Source organism: Salmo trutta, chromosome 12, assembly GCF_901001165.1.
Source record: "Salmo trutta chromosome 12, fSalTru1.1, whole genome shotgun sequence".
Taxonomy (NCBI): domain Eukaryota; kingdom Metazoa; phylum Chordata; class Actinopteri; order Salmoniformes; family Salmonidae; genus Salmo; species Salmo trutta.
Genome location: NC_042968.1, coordinates 78,947,378 through 78,967,691, shown reverse-complemented (window position 1 = coordinate 78,967,691; position 20,314 = coordinate 78,947,378). Strand labels below are relative to the sequence as shown.

The following is a 20,314-nucleotide window of genomic DNA, read 5'->3' as shown; positions in this document are numbered from 1 at the left end:
AAGGTTATTCCTTTTATTTGTATTCTTTACATTTCATGAAATGTTGATCCATCCTCAGTTTTCTCCCTTCACAGCCATTTACCTGGAGCTGTTTTAAAAGCACCAATGGTGACATCCCTTAGCAGTTTCCTTCCTGTCTTGCAGCTCAGTTCAGAAGAACGACTATCTTTGTGTGTGTGTGGTTTAATACATCATCCACTGCATCATTAACTTGACCATGCTTAAAGAGAGAGAAAATGTCTGATTTGGTATTGTTACCCATCTACCAATCACTGCCCTTCTCTGAGGCTTTTGAAAAGCCTCTTAGTCTTTGTAGTTCAATGTATGTATTGGGGACAGAGGAAGAGGTAGTCATTTAAAAAAAATAATGTCAACCCCTATTATTTCACACAGGATGAGTCCATGTAACTTGTGATTTGTTAAGCCGCATTTTACTCCTGAACTAATTTAGGCTTGTCTAAACAAAAGGGCTGAAAACAACATTTAACAAAAACAGTTGTTGCAAAAGTAAACATTTGTAGAATTCTTTTCACTTTGGTATTCTGTGATGCTCAATCACAACTCAATCCATTTCAATCCCAATGTGTCAAGCAACAACGTGAATAAATCCAAGGGGGTGAATACAATGACTTATGCAAGAAGTAAAATATGCATCATTTTACTAAATGTTTACATGTTGGAGAAAGGGTTTATTTAACTAAAAAAGTCAGAATGATTTGAATTGAGGATTGGTTGTCAGCAATAAACCAACTACATTCCCATTTGCTTCACATTTTGTTTATTACAAAGTTATTATAAATGAAGGCTATGAAGTTCATACAGTATACCAGTACATAAATACACCATGTCTTGGCATAAACGTTTGGTTTCCAGGTGTTTTCATATTCAAGGTTTTGTGTCATGATATAAAATACTGATGGTATCAAACAGCATCATGAGCCCTGTCTAAGTGCCCACATTGAGGATAACACAAAGTGTAAAATTCAGAGTATAGCATGCTAAGCTATACTGTATATACCAGTTCATTTCACATAATGGTTTGCCCATCCAATGTTGGTATTCTTTCCATCATTTGGTCCGACCGGAGAGTATCCAGGAGATGCATAGTCTTGTGGTCAGTCTGCAGGCGGCCGGGTGAGGATCCGCATCAGGCTCTCATAGCTGAGGAAGGTGATGGCGTTGACAGGGAAGGCCCTCAGGCTGTTCAGGAGGAGCCCCTTAAAGAACACTCTCACCCCCTCCTCCTTCAGACTTACACTCATGCAGTGCAGGACCCCCTGGTACACCCGGCCCCCAGCACCGGACATCTGCAGCCGCGCTTTCACCACATCCATGGGTGTGGCAAAGGCCCACGTCACCACGCCTGCGACCCCACCCGCCATCACTACTGCAAATGTGCCTGCAGATACAAACCAAATAATTACCTGAAAATCTGTAATTGCACTAGCACTCAAACCATCAGCAATAAATGGTCAAACACAGACTCACTCTCTCTCTTCTCAGACTAGCATGGCCTTTGAAATGTTAATGACACACACACCAAGTCATCTCTACTGCAGTGACGTATCACAGTTGATCATATCTCAAAGTGCCTGTAGATGACTAACATCTCAGGAACCACATTCATATAATATAGCAATCTTTTCATATGTGCAGCGCAATTGCAAAAAAAGATGGCCTGGAACACATCTCTCTCCGACTGACCTGTCCGTTGGCCTTCTTCAGTCAGAAACCTGCAGGTGATTTCGTAAGGCAAGAAGTAGATTCCATAGCAGGGTACATCTCTCAGGGTAAGAGCCAACCCCCCTCGAAACAATCCCCTTAGCCCCTCCTCCCTCAGGATGACAGTCACACAGTGAATGGGACCTCGATACCCGTCACCACCAACCCCAGCCCAGCCCTTGGTCTGGGACTGCAAGCGTACCTTCACCAGGTCAACAGGCGCAGTAACCACCACCTGGCAGCAAAGACAAGCTTGGTGTTAAAAAGTACACATAACAATGCCATACTTCAGGGCCATTTAAAGCACATTCCATATTACCTGTGCCAGACCTGAGAAACAGCCAGCTGCGAAGATTGCTGATGCCGAGGCAGGGTTGCCTTGGATTCGGTCATTCCGTTGGGACTGGGTGAGGCAGTCTAAAGCATTGCTATAGGAACCAAAGACCACAGCGTTGGTGATGCCAGTAGTCAGGACAGGAAATGTCATGCCCTTGAAGAACCCAGGGATCTGATCCAACAAATGCAAAAATAGTATAGTTAAGGAATTACTGATGGTACAACAATGTAGCAAAAATATAAAAACACACATTGACAAATCCCACTGGGCACTAACTGGTTGAATCAACATTGTTTCAACGTAATTTGTCAACGTATTGTGACGTGAAATCTACGAGGAAAATACATTAGATTTGAAAAAAGTAATCAACTGTTGTTTTCTGGGTAAGATTTCAACCACAGGATTATGTCATCACGATAACCAAATTCCAACAGACAAACCTTGAATAAAATATGTTGAATTTGTAACTTTAAAAGAACTTCAGATCTTCAACGATAAAATCCACTATCAGAAGAAAAAAAACTATAGGCTGGGCAGCACCTCCTCCTGGAGAATTGATCTATCAGAAGCTACCCTTTGGTATCCCATCCAGGGTTTTAACCAAGCCCATCGCTGCTTATCTAGGATATTTGCCACTGACTATTACCAATGTGCTATCATGACATTGATTGTTGTGAGAGCTCCCCTAAAAACGAATAGATTTACTGGACTCTACAAGGTGTTGAAAGCGTTCCACAGGGATGCTGGCCAATGTTGAATCCAGTGCTTCCCACAGTTGTGTCAAGTTGTCTGGATGTCACACAGGAAACTTTTGAGTGTGAAAAACCCAGCAGCGTTGTAGCTCTTGACACAAACCGGTGCACCTGGGCTGGCACCTACTACCATACCCTGTTGAAAGGCACTTATATTTTTTGTCTTGCCCATTTACCCTCTGAATGGCACACATACACAATCGAGTCTCAAGGCTTAAAAAGTTGTCTTTAACCTGTCTCCTCCCCTTCATCTACACTGATTGAAGTGGATTTAACAAGTGACATCAATAAAGGATCATAGCTTTCACCTGGATTCACCTGGTCAGTCTGTCATAGAAAGAGCAGGTGTTCGTAATGTTTTCTGTACTCAGTGAGGTGCATTAAAACTACAGTACCATTCAAAAGTTTGGACACACGTATTAATTCAAGGGTTTTTCTTTATTTTTGCTATTATCTACATTGTAGAATAATAGTGAAGACATCAAAACTATGAAAAAACACATGCAATCATGTAGTAACCAAGAAAGTGTTAATCAAATATTTTTTAATTTAGATTATTCTTGCCATTCTCTCAACCAGCTTCACCTGGAATGCTTTTCCAACAGTTTTGAAGGAGTTCCCACAAATGCTGAGCACTTGCTGGCTGTTTTTCCTTCACTCTGCGGTCCAACTCATCCCAAACTATCTCAATTGGGTTGAGGTCGAGTGATTGTGGAGGCCAGGTCATCTGATGCAGCACTCCATCGCTCTCCTTCTTGGTCAAATAGCCCGTACACAGCCTGAAGGTGTGTTGGGTCATTGTCCTGTTGAAAAACAAATGATTGTCCCACTAAGCGCAAACCAGATGAGATGGCGTATCCCTGCAGAATGCTGTGGTAGCCATGCTGGTAAATTTGCCTTGAATTCTAAATAAATCACCAACAATGTCACCAGCAAAGCACCCCCACACCATCACACCTCCTCCTCCATGCTTCACGGTGGGAACCACAGATACGGAGATCATCCATTCACCTACTCTGCGTCTCACAAAGACACGGCGGTTGGAACCAAAAATCTCAAATTTAGACCATATCAGACCAAAGGACATACTTCCACTGGTCTAATGTCCATTGCTTGTGTTTCTTGGCCCAAGCAAGTCTCTTCTTCTTATTGGTGTCCTTTAGTAGTGGTTTCTTTGCAGCAATAAGACCATAAAGGCCTGATTCACGCAGTCTTCTCTGAACAGTTGATGTTAAGATGTGTCTGTTACTTGAACTCTGTGAAGCATTAATTTGGGCTACAATCTGAGGTGCAGTTAACTCTAACAAACTTATCCTCTGTAGCAGAGGTAACTCTGGATCTTCCTTTCCTGTGGCGATCCTCATGATAGCCAGTTTCATCATAGCGCTTGATGGTTTTTGTGAGTGAACTTCAAGAAACTTTCAAAGTTGTTGAAATTTTCCGTATTGACTGACCTTCATGTCTTAAAGTAATGATGGGCTGTCATTTCTCTTTGCTTATTTGAGCTGTTCTTGCCATAATATGGACTTGGTCTTTTACCAAATAGGGCTATCTTCTGTATGCCATCCTTACCTTGTCACAACACAACTGATTGACTCAAACGTATCAAGAAGGAAAGAAACTCCACAAATTAATATTTAACAAGGCACACCTGTTAATTGAAATGCATTCCAGGTGACTACATCATGAAGCTGGTTGAGAGAATGCCAAGAGTGTGCAAAGCTGTCATCAAGGCAAAGGGTGGCTACTTTGAAGAATCTCAAATATAAAATATATTTTGATTTGTTTAACACTTGTTTGGTTACTACATGATTCCATAGGTGTTATTTCATAGTTTTGATGTCTTCACTATTATTCTACAATGTAGAAAATAGTGAAAAATGGAGAAAACCCCTTGAATGAGTAGGTGTGTCCAAACTTTTGATTGGTACTGTAATTCGGTGGAGACCCGAGGAACCTCAAGAGTTAACCAATACTTTGTTTTTATACTTCAACAACGAAGATATGTAATCTTACGTAGCGTTTTAACAAGCTCATCAATATGTTTTTTACACGTTAAATCCTTGTCAATCCAAATGGCCAGATATTTAAAGCGGGAACCCGATCAATGAGAGAACCATTCGATGAATAAATACACTGAGTGTACAAAACATTAAGAGGTTGGGGTAATGGCATTTATTTATTTATTTAATTTCACCTTTATTTAACCAGGTAGGCTAGTTGAGAACAAGTTCTCATTTGCAACTGCGACCTGGCCAAGATAAAGCATAGCAATTCGACACATACAACAACACAGAGTTACACATGGAATAAACAAAACATACAGTAAATAATACAGTAGAACAAAAGAAAACAAAAAGTCTATGTACAGTGAGTGCAAATGAGGTAAGTTAAGGCAATAAATAGGCCATGGTGGCGAAGTAATTACAATATAGCAATTAAACACTGGAATGGAAGATGTGCAGAAGATTAATGTGCAAATAGAGATACTGGGGTGCAAAGGAGCAAGATAAATAAATAAATACAGTATGGGGATGAGGTAGGTAGATAGATGGGCTGTTTACAGATGGGCTATGTACAGGTGCAGTGATCTGTGAGCTGCTCTGACAGCTAGTGCTTAAAGCTAGTGAGGGAGATATGAGTCTCCAGCTTCAGAGATGTTTGCAGTTCGTTCCAGTCATTGGCAGCAGAGAACTGGAAGGAAAGATGACCAAAGGAGGAATTGGCTTTGGGGGTGACAAGTGAGATATACCTGCTGGAGCGCGTGCTACGAGTGGGTGCTGCTATGGTGACCAGTGAGCTGAGATAAGGCGGGGCTTTACCTAGCAGAGACTTGTAGATAACCTGTAGCCAGTGGGTTTGGCGACGAGTATGAAGCGAGGGCCAACCAACGAGAGCGTACAGGTCGCAATGGTGGGTAGTGTATGGGGCTTTGGTGACAAAACGGATGGCACTGTGATAGACTGCATCCAGTTTGTTGAGTAGAGTGTTGGAGGCTATTTTACAGATGACATCACCGAAGTCGAGGATCGGTAGGATGGTCAGTTTTACGAGGGTATGTTTGGCAGCATGAGTGAAGGATGCTTTGTTGCGATATAGGAAGCCGATACTAAATTTAATTTTGGATTGGAGATGCTTAATGTGAGTCTGGAAGGAGAGTTTACAGTCTAACCAGACACCCAGGTATTTGTAGTTGTCCACGTATTCTAAGTCAGAGCCGTCCAGAGTAGTGATGCTGGACGGGCGAGCAGGTGCGGACAGTGATCAATTGAATAGCATGCATTTAGTTTTACTTGTGTTTAAGAGCAGTTGGAGGCCACGGAAGGACTGTTGTATGGCACTGAAGCTCGTCTGGATGTTAGTTAACACAGTGTCCAAAGAGGGGCCAGAAGTATACAGAATGGTGTCGTCTGCGTAGAGGTGGATCAGAGAATCACCAGCAGCAAGAGCAACATCATTGATGTTTTCAGAGAAGAGAGTCGGCCCGAGAATTGAACCCTGTGGCACACCCATAGAGACTGCCAGAGGTCCGGACAACAGGCCCTCCGATTTGACACACTGAACTCTAACAGAGAAGTAGTTGGTAAACCAGGCGAGGCAATCATTTGAGAAACCAAGGCTGTCGAGTCTGCCAATAAGAATCTGGTGATTGACAGAGTCGAAAGCCTTGGCCAGGTCGATGAATATGGTTGCACAGTAATGTCTCTTATCGATGGCGGTTATGATGTCATTTAGGACCTTGAGCGTGGCTGCGGTGCACCCATGACCAGCTCTGAAACCAGATTGCATAGCGGAGAAGGTACGGTGGGATTCGAAATGGTCGGTAATCTGTTTGTTAACTTGGCTTTCGAAGACCTTAGAAAGATAGGGTAGGGTAGATATAGGTCTGTAGTAGTTTGGGTCTAGAGCAGTGGTTCTTAACCTTGTTGGAGGTACTGACCCCCACCAGTTTCATATGCGCATTCACCGAACCCTTCTTAATTGGAAAAATAAAATTCAAAACATAGGTATATATTTTACTGGTGCACAAAATGAACCGTGCATCAACATCAGTGTTCAAAGAACAAAACCATTAAAACATGATTTTCACACAAAAACAAAAACATAATAATGAATATTTACTGCAAATCAGTGTGACTTCTGCTGTTGCCTTTCAGAGACCAGTTCAGAAATGCGTGGCTTCACCTTGGCAAGTGCCACTCTCATGTCATTTTCGCAACAAAGTCTGTTCCTTTTCTTCGTTTTTATGTCCAGCATCCTCGAAAAGGATTGCTCGCAAAGATATGTTGTAACAAACGGTATGAAAATCTCCAGAGCTTTCTTAGCAATAACAGGGTACGTTACCATTTGTTGACACCAAAACGTTGAGAGCGTTGTTGTTCTGAAGAGTTGCTGTTGAACCTGGCTCTGCTGAATTTCAATGATTTCATCGAGGTATTCATCATTGACATCTGTTGTCTCAACACTAAACGTGAACGGCTGTCTCACCCATGCTGGATATGACTCTCTTGTAGGGAAGTATCCGTCGAGAGACTTTGCAAGCTCATCTAAGTGCGTGGCAATTGCTTGCTTCAGTTCCGCGGGTACAGAAATGTCTCCGATTCCAGATACATCTTCGATCTTACTTACACAGTCGTCCAGCAGGGGAAAGTTTGCGAAGTTATCGTTCTCTGTTCGTCGTTTCCATAACGGTAGCTTTTTTTGAAAAGCCTTCAGGTTTTCTTCCGCTTCGATGATGTTGACTCCACCGCCCTGCATCTGTTGATTGAGATGATTGAGAGCTGCGAAGATATCAGTCATGTACGCTAAAATGAGAATGAACTCAGAATTTTTTAAGCAATCTGCATGACGATGTTGGTGCTCTTGCAAAAACAGGGCTAATTCCACACGCACGGCAAAAACACGATTCAGCACCTGTCCCCGGGATAACCACCGAACGTTAGAATGGTACAGAAGTACCTCGAATTCAGAGCCCATTTCTTTACACAGCTCACTGAAGATGCGGTGCCTCAGAGCACTATTTCGCACATAGTTCACGCATTCCACTACAATTTTTAATACTTCTGCCAGTTTTGGAGGCAAGGTTTTTGTTGCCAACGCATGCCTGTGCAGAATACAATGCGTAACAATGATGTGTGGTGCATCGGCTTTCACTAGCGCACCAAAACCAGACTTTCTTCCCAGCATGACTGGAGCTCCGTCCGAACAAACTGCAGAAACCATATCCCACGAAAGATTGTTGTCTTTGAAGAAGTCATCCACAAGTTTCTTCACATCGGCTGCCTTAGTTGTTGTCGTAAGAGGCTTACAAAATAAAAAATCTTCCTTTATCACGTCGTCTTTCACATAGCGCACAAATACAGCAAGCTGGCTTAGATTGGAAACGTCTGTGGTCTCGTCGAGTTGAAGGCTGAATTTTGCCGGGCTTGAAATCAGATCTGCAACTACTTGAGCCAAGATGTCTTTGCTCATGTCCTCTATTCTGTCGCTAATGGTGTCGTTTGAAAGAGGAATTTGGGATAACTTAACTTCAGCCGCTTTTCCCAGCATGATAATCGCCATCTTCAACACAGCTGGTTTTATGAGTGTTTCACCAATGGTGTGTGGTTTGCCCTGCTTTGCGATCAGGTAAGCAACTTCGTACGATGCTGTGAGGATCGGTTTGTTGATGGGTACAAAGCCGAGAACAGGCAGAGTAGCCTTTTCATCGAATCTGGCTCTCTTCACCTTGAATTCAGCGAGCGTTGTGTTCTTGTATTGTCCATCTCCATGCAGCTTAAGGAAGTGTTCTCTTAGTTTTGCCGGTGCTAAACTAGAATTGCTCAACTTGGCATTGCAAATCATGCAGTTAGGACGCTGACTCTCATCACGTTCCGTTATACATGTGAATCCATATTGTACATATTCGTCCGACCACTTTCTTTTTTTGCTCGACATAGTTAGTATGAAGGGATTAAAATATTAAGAACGAAATCACACGACGTACCATCACGACAGTCACAATTCGACTACTGAGCGCGCCAAATTCCCTGTAGCACAGATAGGCCAAGCGATGTTGCGTGATCACCTGCAGCCAATAAATGGCCAAGCGGGGCGTGTCATCACGAATCATATGAGTCGGGTGTGTGTCTTGACCTCCGCCGAACCCCTGAGACTGACTCACCGAACCCCTGGGGTTCGATCGAACCCAGGTTAAGAACCACTGGTCTAGAGTGTCACCCCCTTTGAAGAGGGGGATGACCGCGGCAGCGTTCCAATCTTTGGGAATCTCAGACGATACGAAAGAGGTTGAACAGGCTAGTAATAGGGGTTACAACAATTTCGGCAGATACTTTTAGAAAGAGAGGGTCCAGATTGTCTAGCCCGGCTGATTTGTATGGGTCCAGATTTTGCAGCTCTTTCAGAACATCAGCTATCTGGATTTGGGTGAAGGAGAAATGGTGGGGGCTTTGGCGGGTTGCTGTGGAGGGTGCCGGGCAGTTGACCGGGGTAGGGGTAGTCAGGTGGAAAGCATGGCCAGCCGTAGAGAAATGCTTATTGAAATTCTCAATTGTAGTGGATTTATCAGTGGTAACAGTGTTTCCTAGCCTCAGAGCAGTGGGCAGCTGGGAGGAGGTGCTCTTATTCTCCATGGACTTTACAGTGTCCCAGAACTTTGAGTTAGTACTACAGGATGCAAATTTCTGTTTGAAAAAGCTAGCCTTAACTTTTCTAACTGCCTGTGTATATTTGTTCCTAACTTCCCTGAAAAGTTGCATATCACGGGGGCTATTCGATGCTAATGCCACAGGATGTTTTTGTGCTTGTCAAGGGCAGACAGGTCTGGAGGACTATATCTATTCCTAGTTCTACATTTTTTGAGTGGGGCATGCTTATTTAAGATGGTGAGGAAGGCACTTTTAAAGAATAGCCAGGCATCATCTACTGACGGGATGAGGTCAATGTCATTCCAGGATACCCCGGCCAGGTTGATTAGAAAGGCAGAAGTGTTTTAGGGAGCGTTTGACAGTGATGAGGGGTGGTCGTTTGGTCGCAGACCCATGAAAACAGCAGAGGTGTATTTGGAGGGCGAGTTAGTTAGGATGACATCTATGAGGGTGCCCGTGTTTACGGATTTGGGGTTGTACCTGGTAGGTTCATTGATAATTTGTGTGAGATTGAGGGCATCAAGCTTAGATTGTAGGATGGCCGGGGTGTTAAGCATGTCCCACTTTAGGTCACCTAGTAGCACGAGCTCAGAAGATAGATGGGGCAATCAATTCACATATGGTATCGAGGGCACAGCTGGGGGCAGAGGAAGGTCTATAGCAAGCGGCAACAGTGAGAGACTTGTTTCTGGAAAGGTGAATTTTTAGAAGTAGAAGCTCGAATTGTTTGGGTACAGACTTGGATAGTAATACAGAACTCTGCAGGCTATCTTTGCAGTAGATTGCAACACCGCCCCCTTTGGCAGTTCTATCTTGGTGGAAAATGTTATAGTTAGTGATGGAGATTTCAGGGTTTTTGGTGGTTTTCCTAAGCCAGGATTCAGACATGGCTAAGACATCCGGGTTGGCAGAGTGTGCTAAAGCAGTGAGTAAAACAAACTTAGGGAGTAGGCTTCTAATGTTAACATTCATGAAACCAAGGCTTTTACGGTTACAGAAGTCAAGAAATGAGAGCACCTGGGAAGTGGGAGTGGAGCTAGGTACTGCAGGACCTGGATTAACCTCCACATCACCAGAGGAACAGAGGAGAAGTAGGATAAGGGTACGGCTAAAGGCTATATGAACTGGCCGTCTAGCACGTTCGGAACAGAGAGTAAAAGGAGCAGGTTTCTGGGCACGATAGCATAGATTCAAGGCATAGTGTACAGACAACGTTAAGGTAGGATGTGAGTACATTGGAGATAAACCTAGGCATTGAGTAATGATGAAAGAGATATAGTCTCTAGAGACGTTTAAACCAGGTGATGTCATCGCATATGTAGGAGGTGGAACAACATGGTTGGTTAAGGCATATTGAGCAGGGCTAGAGGCTCTACAGTGAAATAAGACAGTAATCACTAACCAGGACAGTAATGGATGAGGCATATTGATATTAGAGAGAGGCATGCGTAGCCAAGTGAAGATATGAGTCCAGTGAGTGGTTGGGCTGACTGGGGACACGGCAATTCAGACAGTTAGCAGGCCGATGCTAACAAGCTAACAGTTAGTAGGCCGGGGCTAAACAAGCTAGCAGTTAGCAGACCGGGGCTGGCAAGCTAGCAGTTAGCAGACCGGGTTAGCAAGCAAGCAGTTGGCAGACCGGGGCTAGCAGTTAGCAGACCAGGGCAGGCAAGCTAGCAGTTAGCAGACCGGGGCAAGCAAGCTAGCAGTTAACAGACCGGGGCTAGCAAGTTAGCCTTTGGGGGACGTCGCGATGGGGGTAAGTCTGTTTTTGCCTCTTCGTGCGGTGACGTCGATAGACCAGTCGTGGAATTAGTAGGGTTCCAAGTAGCTCTAGGTAGCTAGTAGGCCGCGGTTAGCAGAATGGGCCTTCAGCGGATGTCACACCTGAGGGGCCTGTTGGAATCCTCGGGCAGATTATGTCGGTATTCCAGTTGTAGAGGATCGGCGGGGTTCCGTGCCCCGTACCAGCAGTAGAAGGGGTCCGGATATTGTAGCCCAGGAGTGGGCTTCGGTGGTAGCACAGGAGCCCTGGCCGGGATAGCTTCAGGCTAATTGGTGCTTGCTCCGGGATGGAAACGCTAGCCAGGAGTAGTCACCCGGGATTGCGGTTAGCTAGTTGCGAAGATCCAGATGAAAATGTTCAGGGTATGCGGTAGGAATCCGGGGATATGGGGGAAAAAAATAAAAAATAATAATAGGTCCGTTATGCTCTGGTTTGAGTCACGTTGTTCGAACTGGCGAGAGCTTTCCGAGGTAAAGGTTAGCTGATGACCGCTAGCAATGGTTTGCTGACTGATAGCTGGTAGCTAGATAGCTGGCTAGCTTCAGTTGAGGGATTCCAGATCCGAAGTAAATACAAATACTTTAGAAGAAAAAAAACAGATCCACGCCACATTGGGTGAGGCGGGTTGCAGGAGAGTATTTAGAAGTTGAGGTTTAGGAAAATATTTTTAAAAGATATGCGAAGAAAAATATGTAAAAAGATACACGACAGGACAAAGACGTCTGACTGCTACGCCATCTTGGATTCTTGGATATTTAACATACAGATAAATATTACATTTTTTGTGTTTGGTTGTCAACACAAGCATATATCAACATTTGAAGGAGATGTATATTCTGCTTGGATAGTTCCATCTGTGCCACTGACTTTAATTCAAGTTTGTTTTCAAATTGATATGTTGGATTCACGTCTTTATCTCAACCAAAAATCTAGTTAAAGAATAGGACTAAATCAAATCAAACTTTATTTAAAGTGCATTTCAAGTTTGTTTTGATTCAGTCCTATTCTTTAAATTAGATTTTTGGTTTAGATGGAGACATAAATCCAACATATTGATTATTAATTCATAAACAAACTGGAATTAAAGCCAGACAGCTGCACAGATGGAACTATCCAAGCAGAAGATAAATCTCCTTCAAATGTTGATATTTGGTTGTGTTGACAACCAATGAGCTTAACACCTTGATAAGCTAATTTCACGACGACGGCTCACCACTCATCGTACTGGGTGACTTTAACCTCCCGACAAGGACTTCAATTCATTTATTTCCACCTCTTTCTTTCCACTCCTTTCCTTGTGACCTCACCCTTTCCCAGTCACCTCGTACTCACAAGGCAGAAAATATGCTTGACCTCATCTTTACTAGAGGCTGTTTGCCTACTGATCTCACTACAACCCCCCTCCAGGTCTCTGATAACTACTTTGTTTTCTTTTCTCTCCATCTCTCCTTCAACCCTAACCACTCAGCCCCTACCCAGATGGTCATGCGCCACCGCAATCTTTGCTCTCTCTCTCCCGGTACTCTCTCCTCTTCTATCCTATCCTCTCTTCCATCTGCTAAATCCTTCTCCCACCTGTCTCCTGACTCTGCCTCTTCGACCCTCCTCTCCTCTCCTCCCTTTCCGCATCCTTTGACTCACTGTCCCCTTACCTCCCAGCCGGCCTGACCTTCCCCTCCCACTCCGTGGCTGGATGACTCACTGCACTCTAACAGAACAAGGCTGAGGGCAGCTGAGTGGAAATGGAGGAAAATAAACTTCTGGAGGACCTATCATCCTTCCACAGTCTCCTCTGTAACTTCTCTTCCTCTGTATCCACTGCTAAAGCCTCTTTCTATCACTCTAAATGTCACTATAAATGTCAAGCTTCTGCCGCCAACCCTGGGAAACCTTTCTCCACTTTTTCCTCCCTCCTTAATCCTCCACCTCCTCCCCCTTTCCTCTCTGTGGACGACTTTGTCAACCACTTTGAAAAAAGGTTGACAACATCCGCCCCTCATTCACTCAGCCTACCAAGTCCACTAGTCCCACTCACACAGAACTACCCTACGCCTTGAGCTCTTTCTCACCTCTCTCCAGATGAAATCCTGTGACTAGTGATGTCCAGCCGCCCAACAACCTGCCCACCTTCTGACACACAGGTGGCGACACACATTTCTGTGTGCCTGGCAGACATCTCAGCTTGGATGTTAGCCCACCACCTCAAGCTCAAATTCAACAAAACTGAGCTACTCTTCCTCCAGGGGAAGATCTGCCTGCTCCAAGACCTCTCCATCACTGTTAACAACTCCACGGTGTCCCCCTCTCAGAGTGCAAAGAAGCTTGGCGTGACACTGGACTACAACCTGTCGTTCTCTGCAAACATCAAAGCAGTGACTCGCTCCTACAGGTTCATGCTCTACAACATCTGTAGAGTCCGACCGTTCCTCACACAGGAAGCGGCGCAGGTCCTATTCCAGGCAGTTGTCATCTCCCGTCTAGACTCCTGCAACTCTCTGTTGGCTGGGCTCTACACTTGTGCCATCAAACCCCTGCAACTTATCTAGAATGCTGAAGCCCACCTGGTGTTCAACCTTCCTATGTTCTCCCATATCACTCCTCCGCACACTCCAATGGCTTCCAGTCGAAGCCCTGGTGCTTGCCTACGGAGCAGCAAGGGGAACTGCACCTCCTTACCTTCAGGCTATGCTCAAACCCTACATCCTAAACCAAGCACTCCTTTCCTCCACCTTGGATCTCTTGGCCCTCCCACCCCTACGGGAGGACAGCTCCTGCTCAGCCCAGTCAAAGCTCTTCTCTGCCCTGGCACTGTCACGACACCGACGGATGGTGGCGCCCCTCCTCGACCGGGCGGCGCTCGGCGCTCGTCGTCGCCGGCCTACTAGCTGCCATCGATCCTTTTTGTTTCACTTTCTGTTGGTTAGGTCTAGGTAGGCACGCACCTGTTTTGGTTTAGTTATTAGTAGGGGGTGTTATTTAGTCTAGCAAGGTATGTCTGTGTTTGTGCGTGATTATTTTCGTCAGGTTGTACATCTGGGGAACAGGTGTTTTTTCCTTCTGCCTGTGGGTTTTGTGGCAGTGTGTTTTGGGCTGCGTCCCTACGCTGTGTTCGGGCTGTTTATGGGTATTTGTTTTACCTTGCCCTGCCCTACCTGTTTTTGGCAAGTGTGGATTGTTTATTAAAGACGAGTGTTCACAGACTTGTGTCTCCTGCGCCTGACTTCAACCCTCCTGCTTCCTTGAGCATTCTGACAGGCACCCCAATGGTGGAACAAATTTCTCCCTAAAGTCAGGACAGCGGAGTCCCTTCCTATTTTGGGGAAAACATCTGAAACCCTACCTCTTTGATGAGCATCTTAAATAACTCTCACCGCGCGCCCCGACGCCCCCTCCTCCCAATTTTGTTTTTTTTAAAAAGGCACTTCTCTTTTCCCACTAACACTGACCTTGATGATAAATACTTTGTTGAGGGAAAATGTACTTGATACAATTGTGATGTTGTTGTCTTACCTAGCTATCTTAAGATGAATGCACTAATTGTAAGTTGCTCTTGATAGGAGCCTCTACTAAATAACTAAAATGTAAACATTTTAAATGTAATCAAATACAATTCAATATTTGAAATACAATAAATAGCCTATTAACTTGTCGACAAGTTAACAAATTATATGTTGGATTTACGTCTCCAACTCAACCAAAAATAAAAGTTAAAGAATGGGCATAAGCCAGTTGCTCAGATGGAACTATCCAACCAGTAGGTCTCCTTTAAATGTTAATATTTGGTTGTGTTGTCAACCAAATACAATTTAATATTACTTTTGTAATACAGGAAATAGCCTACGTTAAGGCTATCTTACAAACTAATGTAACATTTTACCTCAAAATGAGTAACACATCCATGGCCACATTTTGAGGTTACTGTAACTATACATGTATTTTTATGTAATAATTTAAAGTGTGGATGTTCAAGATAACATGCATAGGTCATCACAGGTCTGTGGAGATCTTCACCTTTGTGTAATAATCTGTGCAGAATCTTGAACGGCGTAGATCACCTGCACTATGTACTTTTAATGTAATCTCAACAGTAATCCAGGTCATTTGGTTCTGCTATTAGATGAAGCACAGTGATAACACATTAAATATATTGTATAAATAAACTAAAATCCTGACATTGTATTCCCACTTGAACTTTGCTGTGCATGGTTGAAAGCGCAGTGATAAACATTTGAGTGAAAACTAAACTAAAAAGGAGACATTGTTTTTTCATTGGAAATTGGTTGTGCTTTTAGATGGTTGAAAGACTAGTGATAACACATTGGAAATTCAACTAACTTTTAGCTGTCTTTTTGAGTGGGTGAATATAGGTTGTAATCTCATTGTTCGTCTCAACCAAATATCACCCAATTATTGACATTGAAATTACGTGCTATGCACAGTGGGATGAGTCATATAATACAAAGTATTCAAAACCTTACCCCTTCACGAGTGTATGTCCTAGCCACACAGTCAAAAATCCCCTTGTATTTAACCTGGGTCTGCAGACGCACCTACATATGGAGTATAATATACATGTTATGTGACTTGTCAACAAGTTTAGATTCCTTGGTCTAAATGAGTGGATATAATCATCAAGTTTGAGTGAGTCCAATACTTGTACCTTCACTGTGTCCATTGGATGACCAAAAGCCAACCCTACTGCTCCTAGAACATATTCATATATGCCTAGTCAAATTCACCCTCCATATTCATGTCCAAAAATGTTTTTATACACAAAAGATCTATGTTACCCCTATACATTACCTGAGATGCATCCTGCTATGAATTCCACAAACGGCATGGTAGGCTTGCTCAGTTGCTTGTTCACACTAAAACAGATAAATTACAGAACAACTATCCATCCCAGGTTAATCAAGGTAGTTGGGTTTACAATCTCGCACCTTGTAACCATCTAGTCAGAATTCAGCATTGTTTTATGACGATACATGAATAGCCATTAGTTTAGGGGAAAATATAAAATGATTAATAATTTTCTCTGATGACATTACCCAGTCGGCACAGACGTCAATTCAATGTATCAACGTTGGATCAACATAATTTAATTGAAATGACGTGTAAACAACGTTGATTCAACCAGTGTGTGCCCAGTGGATAGACTCATTCAACTTTAATACAGATTTCACAGCACATGGTTCTGGATCTCAGAGTGATCTTTGAGCTTGAGAGCGCAATCATTGCAGTCTTGTGCACGTCAATGTTTTTTTTTTATTATTTCAGGACGACGACGACGACTAACAGACAATAATATGCATTCACTGCTACTTACAGCTATTTTCGCTCACATACAGTACACGGCAATCTTAATTCCAACCCTCAGAAACTAACAAACTAACCCATCATCCACAAACTAACCCATCTTTCCCAGTACATTACCATTTTACTGTTTCCTTTGACAATACATCCTTCTATTTTACTGTGATGTCTAACGAGGTTCTTGAACCTCTGTATTTGTACAGTTTCAACCTAGATTGCCCTAAAAATAAATACTTTATCGAAGAGTATAATCATGTTTCCCATTGGTTGATCTTGGTTTTTCAGATCCCCTAACAGTAGGCCTATTGTTTGTAGGTCCATCTGAACACAGACAATATCACTTACCCGTCTTCAAAAGCAAGCCAGTACCAAAAAAGAGAATCTATTGATTCTGTTTCCTCGGCGCAGTCTGCACAGGGTTGACTGTTCAATGTCAAGATATCTATTGGAGTCCCATTCTAAATCATTGATAGAAAATATAGGTCGCTAAAGCATATAGCATTGCTTATATGGCTTGTATATGGCTAGTGATACGCTGCTATTCAACCTGTGCAGAATTAATAAACGCACCCATCAGTCTGGAGCAGTAAACCAGTTAGAAAATATACAAAATGAATTGGGGCGAACATCCACGTTGCTTTTTGCGCTTAAAAGAATGAAAGCAAATATTTTGAAGAGTGGGTTCGACTAGAACATTTGGTCGGTGACCTAGATCAGAGGAAGATTTACCTGATTTGAGCGTTACCTCATCGTAGAATACACACCAACACAAGTTATATCGGAGCATTATACTTTCTTGATCGACCCGCACTATTGTATGACTGCCTACAAAGTACTATATCTCAAGGCAAATCGTCTTTGATACATTTTTCTAAGGTAGGGTTTTGCTGGCCTTTAGCGGTAAAAAATGTGCACTGTCCGCTATAAATATATATATTTTAAAGTGCAGTCCATGCAACGGACGACGCAACGCTGAGTGCCTGAATAAAGCCCTTAGTCGTGGTATATTGGCCATATACCACAACCCCCGAGGTGCCTTATTGCTATTATAAACTGTTTAACAACGTAATTAAAAGAGAAAAAGGAATGTTTTGTCATACTCGTGGTATATGGTCTATTATAAAATTGGTGGTTCAAGTCCTGAATGCTGATTGGCTGACAGCTGTGGTATATCAGACTGTATACCACGGGTATGACAAAACATGTATTTTTACTGCTCTAATTACATTGGTAACCAGTTTATAATAGCAATAAGGCACCTCAGAGGTTTGTGATATATGGCCAATATACCACGGCTAAGGGCTGTGTCCAGGCACTCTGCATTACGTTGTGCATAAGAACAGTCCTTAGCCATGGTTTATTGGCCATATATAACAAACCTAATCTGGCCTTATTGTTAAAATATACCACGGCTGTCAGCCAATCAGCATTCAGGGCTCGAACCACCCAGTTTATAATTAAGCAATAAGGCCCGAGGGGGGTGTGGTATATGGACAATATACCATGGGTCAGGGCTGTTCTTAAGCACGATGCAATGCGGAGTGCCTGAATACAGCCCTTAGCCGTGGTATATTGGCCAAATATCACAAACCCCTAAGGTGCCTTATTGCTATTATAAACTGGTTACCAAAGTAATTAGAGCAGTAAAAATAAATGCTTTGTCATACACATGGTATACGGTCTGATATACCATGGCTGTTGCAAAGCCCTTAGTGTCACACCCTGATCTGTTTCACCTGTCTTGTGCTTGTCTCCACCCCCCACCAGGTGTCTCCCATTTTCCTCCATTATCCCCTGTGTATTCATACCTGTGTTTTCTGTTGGTCTGTTGCCAGTTCGTCTTGTCAAGTCTTACTAGTGTGTTTTCTCGTCCTTCTGGTTCTGACCATTCTGCCTGCCTGACATTCTGTCCCTTATTGATGCTGTTTTGGATTACCGACCTCTGCCTGCCTGCCTGCCGTCCTGTACCTGTCGGACTCTGACCTGCCCTTTGCCCCCTCTCCCCCATGTTATAATAAATTATCTAAGAACTGAATACTTAGCCATGGTATATTGGTCATATACCACAAACTGCTGAGGTGCCTTATCGCTATTATAAACTGGTTACCAACATAATTACAACAGTAAAAATAAATGTTTTGTCATACCTGTGGTATACAGTCTGATATACCACGGCTGTCAGCCAATCAGCATTCAGGGCTCAAAACCACCCAGTTTATAATTGCAGGTATATTTGCAAGTAGAATTCAATGGTTAAAGTTCATTTTTACATGTTCTATGAGCTGCTTTTGAAAGCGAAAGTCCAATTGAAAACATTACTGTAAGGTGACCAGATTTCTGAAATGAAAACCGGGGACATTTCCAGTTCGGCGGTCAATATATAATTAAAATATCCAATGTTATTATCTATGAAATAAAAAAGGGGGCCAATTCCGGTTTCATGTATTTAGTCTAACAGGCACACTGTGATAGACAGAGAAAACAACTATATTACAGAAACACTACAGACAAGACAGAACTGTCCGTTCTGAACAGCCATTCAGTGGTCCTGGTAGAATAAGAGCAGAAGAGAACATGAGCAAAATTTAAAAAACAGACAATAGTATATGTGAAATACTTAACAACATAATAAAGAAATAAGATGCTGATGAGATTGGTAACTACATAATATACTTATACCAACCTAATCTGTATATTTCTCAGAAGAATGTATCTTCTTCAGGATTGTTCCTTCTTTGGCCAGCTTCTCCATGAACTCCTGGCAGGGGAGGTTGAAGTTTGTCTTCACAATAAGCATGGCCTTGATGGTAGGAACAGTGAACCTATTTCTTGCTGCTGTCCATATATCATTCATTTGGGAGAACACTCTCTCGACTGGTGCATTACTTCCAGGTAAGCACATGATAACAGACGCTAATCTAGCTAGGTTAGTGTGTGGGATGTCACTCTCTTTGAAGTGGGTAACCACCGTGCTCCCTCTCTGACTAAGCGGTGTCTCAGATGTTTTCCATTCTTCAAGCGATCCCCCCTTTAGGAACTCTTGCAGGCCAGTAACCTCATCACACAATGCATCCTCATTGATGGTCACATTGGGGCATTTTTCCTGCAGTGTGCCTGCTGCCTTCTGGATCTCTTCACGCAGAGGTTGCCTTTTTAAAAGGAGACAATGGCAAGCTTGGACTGATGGTTTGGTTAGCTAAACTAAGCAAGAGTCTGTTTGTTTGGTTACCACGGCAACTACTGTAGCTATGTAGTCAAATTGCTAGCTAGCTACTTCAGTGGATGTTGAACACATTTCTACCGGCAAATGAACACATTTCTGGCGACAAATGTGTTAAATTATAGCAATGGTTAAATCAACTCTGGGGTCAATGCGTTGTATGGAAAATAATGCAACTCAGTAGAAGTTCAGTTCCACTCTAGAAAGTCGTGGAACACGCCTTCCACGTGGTTCATTATTTTCTATAGAACGCATAGCCCCTCGTTGATTATCCCTTACGTAATGTATACATTGCTCAAAAAAATAAAGGGAACACTTAAACAACATAATGTAACTCCAAGTTGATCACACTTCTGTGAAATCAAACTGTCCACTTAGGAAGCAACACTGATTGACAATAAATTTCACATGCTGTTGTGCAGATGGAATAGACAACAGGTGGAAATTATAGGCAATTAGGAAGACACCTCCAATAAAGGAGTGGTTCTGCAGGTGGTGACCACAGACCACTTCTCAGTTCCTATGCTTCCTGGCTGA

At 43.1% G+C, this 20,314-nt stretch overlaps 1 protein-coding gene across 8 annotated transcripts; it reads right to left on the bottom strand.

The window, feature by feature from the left end:
• Positions 1–761: 761 nt before the first annotated feature.
• On the bottom strand, positions 762–19,737 carry slc25a45 (solute carrier family 25 member 45). 8 transcript variants are annotated; one of them, XM_029769751.1, is made up of 8 exons: positions 17,287–17,531; positions 16,903–17,015; positions 16,048–16,137; positions 15,905–15,948; positions 15,723–15,794; positions 2,042–2,230; positions 1,705–1,957; positions 762–1,399 (listed from the first exon to the last, which is right to left on the bottom strand). In XM_029769751.1, the coding sequence occupies exons 3-8, from the start codon at positions 16,082–16,084 to the stop codon at positions 1,116–1,118; spliced, it is 879 nt and encodes a 292-aa protein (XP_029625611.1). In that variant the 5' UTR covers positions 16,085–16,137; positions 16,903–17,015; positions 17,287–17,531; the 3' UTR covers positions 762–1,115. The 8 variants fall into 8 exon arrangements, with proteins under 8 accessions (XP_029625611.1, XP_029625614.1, XP_029625612.1 ...); XM_029769754.1 differs by lacking the exons at positions 16,903–17,015; positions 17,287–17,531 and adding an exon at positions 19,241–19,737 and having other exon boundaries at positions 16,048–16,112; XM_029769752.1 differs by lacking the exon at positions 16,903–17,015.
• Between the last annotated feature and the right edge of the window lie 577 nt (positions 19,738–20,314).

What these genes read in the sequence shown, in the direction of transcription:
- slc25a45 (XM_029769754.1), bottom strand. Translation starts at nt 16,084, where the DNA reads ATGCCGTTTGTGGAATTCATAGCAGGATGCATCTCAG. An exon ending in GTTTCTCAGGTCTGGCACAG is followed by an intron (nt 1,958 to 2,041) that starts GTAATATGGAAT and finishes CTTTGCTGCCAG; the next exon opens with GTGGTGGTTACTGCGCCTGT. An exon ending in TGAAGAAGGCCAACGGACAG is followed by an intron (nt 1,400 to 1,704) that starts GTCAGTCGGAGA and finishes TTGTATCTGCAG; the next exon opens with GCACATTTGCAGTAGTGATG.